Source organism: Hipposideros armiger, unplaced genomic scaffold (genome assembly GCF_001890085.2).
Source record: "Hipposideros armiger isolate ML-2016 unplaced genomic scaffold, ASM189008v1 scaffold_1781, whole genome shotgun sequence".
Classification (NCBI taxonomy): Eukaryota; Metazoa; Chordata; class Mammalia; order Chiroptera; family Hipposideridae; genus Hipposideros; species Hipposideros armiger.
The window spans coordinates 128,786-133,862 of NW_017733131.1; the positions used below are offsets into that span (position 1 = coordinate 128,786).

The 5,077-nt window shown below is 41.3% G+C and overlaps 2 protein-coding genes across 2 annotated transcripts in view; one reads left to right on the top strand and one right to left on the bottom strand.

The window, feature by feature from the left end:
• The window catches only part of LOC109378166 (sialic acid-binding Ig-like lectin 5), a 21,878-nt gene extending 16,864 nt beyond the window's left edge, over window positions 1-5,014 (bottom strand). The window contains exon 1 of the mRNA XM_019634631.1: window positions 4,802-5,014. The gene's annotated coding sequence lies outside the window, so the exon portion shown is untranslated. The remainder of the gene's footprint in view (window positions 1-4,801) is intronic.
• The window catches only part of LOC109378169 (sialic acid-binding Ig-like lectin 14), a 5,820-nt gene continuing 1,597 nt past the window's right edge, over window positions 855-5,077 (top strand). The window contains 2 exon segments of the mRNA XM_019634634.1: window positions 855-1,266; window positions 1,483-1,608. Coding sequence (XP_019490179.1) covers window positions 855-1,266; window positions 1,483-1,608 — 538 coding nt within the window.

Here is a 5,077-nt window from a genome sequence, read left to right on the forward strand (position 1 = left end):
GTTCCTAAGAGATTAATGCACTGATGCACCAAGAAAACCCCACAGGCCAAAGGGTGTCTCTCTAATTCAGCTTCTCAGCAAAGGTCTGGCTCACCCAAAGCCTGGATGGAAACCCAAGGTCAAGTCCCTCTGCTGGACAAGGTGCAATCAGCGTTTTTATGGTCCGGAATACATCTCACAGGAGACCCTTCCTCTCTGTGGGAAGCAAGTACCTCCTGGTTCTCCTTCTCTAACAACCTGAGTGAATCTAGTGATCAGGGCGCATTTGGTGGTCCTTAAGGAGTTAAAATGACTTGGATTCTGTTTTGTACATTTTTATCTGGAGTCCGTGATAGAGGAGAGGACTGAATTTGTTGCTCATATTCATTACAAGTTTGGCCCAGAACCATTAGTTTAATGTGAGAATGACTGTGGTCAGTCTCAGAATCCCAGGGGTAGGAGAAGGTATAGAGCTAGAGGTCATGCATGACTTCCTGTGCCCCTTTCCTGGAGGGCAGATGAAGCAGTCAGCTCCAGGTGTGAAAACCTCACTGTCACCCCTTTCCCCTAGTCCACCTAATAGCACGAATTTTTGTGAAAAGGCAATACAGAAACTTTTAAAGCAGCCAAATATTTTGAAAATTACAAATAGTTCCCTTCCATGGAGAGAGAATAATACAAAAGATGACATTGCACAAGAAACTGTAAGTTAGAAGATGATGGAGTGATGTCTTTAAAGGAGTTTTAAAAACTCATCACCCAGATTTCACACCCGAGACAATATACGATTAAAAAATAGATTGAGAGCCGGCCGAGTGGCGTGATAGTTAAGAACTGGCTTGGAACGCCAGAGGACCGTGATTTGGATCCCACATATGAGGGCCAGTGACACTGCCCTCTCAGGTTCCCTGCAGGAGGAGCCAGGATACGAGCTCAGACTGAAGGAAGACGTGACAGTACAGGAGGGTCTGTGTGTCCATGTGCCCTGCTCCTTCTCCTACCCCTGGGGTTCATGGTCTTCCTGCGCTGAACTCTACATCTACTGGTACTGGAGTAGGGACAACATATACCAAGGTTATCCTGTGGCCACAAACAAACCGCGTGCCCCAGCGAGGCCTGAGACCTCGGGCCGATTCTGCCTCTTTGAGGACCAGACGACCAACAGCTGTTCCCTGAACATCAGCAACGCCAGGATGAGCGACACAGAAAGCTACTTCTTCAGAGTGGAGAGAGGAGATGATGTGAAATATAGTTACAGATATAAGAAGCTGAATTTGCAGGTGACAGGTATGGCAGGGGCCAGAACAGGACCCTGGACAGGGGATCCCCTTCTTAGGACAGGAACAGGACACTGGAATACTCCCTGTCCAGGCCTAAGGGCTGGGTGTTGGGAAGAGACACAGGACCTGGGGTGAGCTCAGGCTCTGGGGCATGTGTCCCTCTCAGGGTCACACTCTGGGTCCCCACCCCCTGGGGCCCAGGAACCGCCTCTCTCCTCCTCAGCCCTGACAGAGAAACCCAACATCCACATTCTGGAGCCTCTGGAGTCCGGCCGCCCCACACGCCTGACCTGCAGCCTGCCAGGGTCCTGCGAAGGGGGAAGACCTCTGACCTTCACCTGGGTGGGGGAAGNTAATAATACTATTAATTTAATAATATACTTAATAATACTTTTTGTATATTTGAAAATTGCTAAGAGAGAAAATTGTTAAAAATTCTGATTGCAAGAAAAAATGAGTCAATATATTGTGGTGATGGAAGTTAATTTGACATATTGTGGTGACACCTCACAATGTATACATATATCAAATCATTATAATGGACACCTGACAGTAACATACTGTGACATGTCAATCATATCTCAATAAAATATATACATAAGAAAACTAAAAAAGAAAAAAACAACCCCAAAAAAACCAAACCTCAAGCTGGGCACTTAGACTAGAGTGATGCAAGGCCTCCTGGCAGAGTTCCCTTTGTGTTCCATTAGTGTTTCAACATCTGCATAACAAACCCCTTGTATTACATTCCCACTGCTGAAATACATGGTGTCGCTTCTATTGTCATGATTGGCCCTTCACTGATTAAATCTCAAAATTTGAAAACCACGAATATTGGATGATTTCAAATGTGTTCCTCATAAAACCCACAGCTAAGTAGGAAGAAAGGAGAATTTCCCTAACAAGGGAAAGGGTGTCTTCAGCAAACAGCATACCTAACTCAGTAGGATCAGGTCCTAGTCTAGAAAGACAACAACAATAAGTAAAAGATACGAATATTGAAGAAATAATAAAATGGTCTGTCTTCATAAATGATTATATATATTAAAAAATCCAAAAGTATATACGGATATATTTGGAGGCTTAATAAGAGAGTTGGCGAGATTTCAAGAGACAAAATCAAATTACAAAAATCAAATACATTTCTATATCATAATAAGAAACAAAAATTGGACGTTATAAAAGATGCCATTGACAATAGCATAAAAAATTTGGATATAACTGCAACATGTGTCATTCTTTAGAGATGTACATGACATAAGTATAATGTGCGCTTGCTCAATAAAGGGAATTACAAATCTGTATTGAAGGACATTAAAGATGCAAATAAATTGAAAAATGTGCATGTTAATGGGTTTGAAAACAGTATTAGATAAATGTTAATTCTATCCTAATTAATCTGCAGAAAAAGCAATATGTCACCCAATCTCCCAAATGACTTTTGTGGAACTCAATTATTATAGAATTTATATTGAAGTGGAAATTTCCAAGGAAAGCCACGGCAATCATGAAGAACACTGTGAGGATGGGCTCTGTAAGATATGAAGATGTATTACAACGTTACAGAGAATAAGACAGTGTTGTACTGTCACAGGGATAGGCCACAGGTACAGAATAGGGGCGCCCAGAAATACTGTAGACCTCAAAACAGGAAACATCATGCACCACAGAGGAGGTGATTCAAAGTGACAAAAAGATAGACATTTCAATAATATGTGTGGGCCACAAGGGACCCGAAATTGCATCCCTAGCACACAGGATACACTAAAATTAAGGGCGGCTGGATTGAAGACCTATTGCTTTCCGTGAGATGAAACAACAGAGCTATTAGAAGATGATATCACAGGATAGTTCCATGAACTTAAGATAGGGAATGTTTCCTGAACAAGACATTAATAGCACTATTTATAAAGAGAAACTTTGAAAATACGGCCTATGTTACAAATGAAGATTCTTCATAAAACACCAAAGCAGGGCTCAATCATCAGCCTTCAAATATGAGAAGATGTTTCCAACACAATAAGCATCAAAGTGTCAGTCTCCAGAAGACAAGAAGAATTTCTATAAACACATAAGAAAGAGAAAACAGAGAAAATCACTTGAGCAGGCGCCTGCCTCATAAAGGACAGCATACGATGAGCCAGTAAAGATATACAAAGCGGCTCCGCAGCATTCGCAACCAGGAAAGTGCACATTAAAACCATAGCAAGATACTATTATACTNTGTGTGTGTGTGTGTGTGTGTGTGTGTGTGTTTTCTAAACAAATAGTACAACATTTTGCTGAGATGAAATTCACATGACATGAAATTACTACTAATAATTTTCGATGTATACACTTTTGGAGCTGTTCATCACCTCTCTTCCCCGTCATTTTCTTTATGTCAAGCATTTACCATACCTGCCTTGCCTTGTAGGTATGTGATTTGGGAGTTCCTAAGAGATTAATGCACTGATGCACCAACAAAACCCCACAGGCTAAAGAGTGTCTCTCTAATTCACCTTCTTAGCAAAGGTCTGGCTCACCCAAAGCCTGGTTGGAAACCCAAGGTCAAGTCCCTCTGCTGGACAAGGTGCAATCACAGCGTTTTTATGGTCCAGAATATATCTCACAGGAGACCCTTCCTCTCTGTGGGAAGCAAGTACCTCCTGGTTCCCCTTCTCTAACCACCTGAGTGAGTCTAGTCGTCAGGGGGCATTTGGTGGTTAAGGAGTTAAAATGACTTGGATTCTGTTTTGTACATTTTTGTCTGGAGTCCATGATAGAGGAGAGGACTGAATTTGTAGCTCACATGCATTACAAGTTTGGCCCAGAACCATTAGTTTAATGTGAGACTGACTGTGGTCAGTCTCAGAATCCCAGGGGTAGGAGAAGGTATAGAGCTAGAGGTCATGCACGACTTCCTGTGCCCCTTTCCTGGAGGGCAGAGGAAGCAGGCAGCTCCAGGTGTGAAAACCTCACTGTCACCCCTTTCCCCTAGTCCACCTAATAGCACGAATTTTTGTGAAAAGGCAATACAGAAATTTTTAAAGCAGCCAAATATTTTGAAGATTACAAATAGTTCACTTCCATGGAGAAAGAACAATAAAAAAAGATGACATTGCACAAGAAACTAAGTTAGAAGATGATGGAGTGATGTCTTTAATGGAGTTTTAAAAACTCATCACCCAGATTTCACACCCGAGACAATATATGATTAAAAATAGATTGAAATAATATTTCAAGATAAAAGAAGCAAACATCCTTGAATTCCAGTAGATTATTAGATACAAACACTAAAGTAAGTTCTTCAGGCTAAAGGAAAATGTGTGTTTTTTTGACATATTTAAAAATGGCAAATTATATATAACATAAAATGTATCACTTTTAACTGTTTTACCATATTCTACCAGTTAAGAAATTTAGCATTGTTAAGTACACAGTTTGGTAGAATTAAAAATACTCACCTTGTTGTGTGACAGATCTCCAGGGCTCTGTCTTCATGTAAAACTGAAACTCTTTACCCATTAAACAACATTCCGCGGGGACTCCAAAGGCTAGACCTCAGCACAGAAGCACATTTGCTGCCTTAGAGCTCAGGAAGCTCCCTCTTCAGGGTCCCTCACATGCTTGCGTCCTTTTCCAAAGCCTTCAAGGACTCGAGTGATGTGAGGAGATGACCTGTAATCCTACGGTTCTTTCATGAAGGAAAGTTGATCAACATTTTCCCAAATGTAACAATGATCTTAAACATTTTAGACATTCCCAGTAACAGGTTTGGAGATTGAAAGAGAGTTTCTTAAACCATACAAGAGCAAAAGAAATTTCAATAAATCATG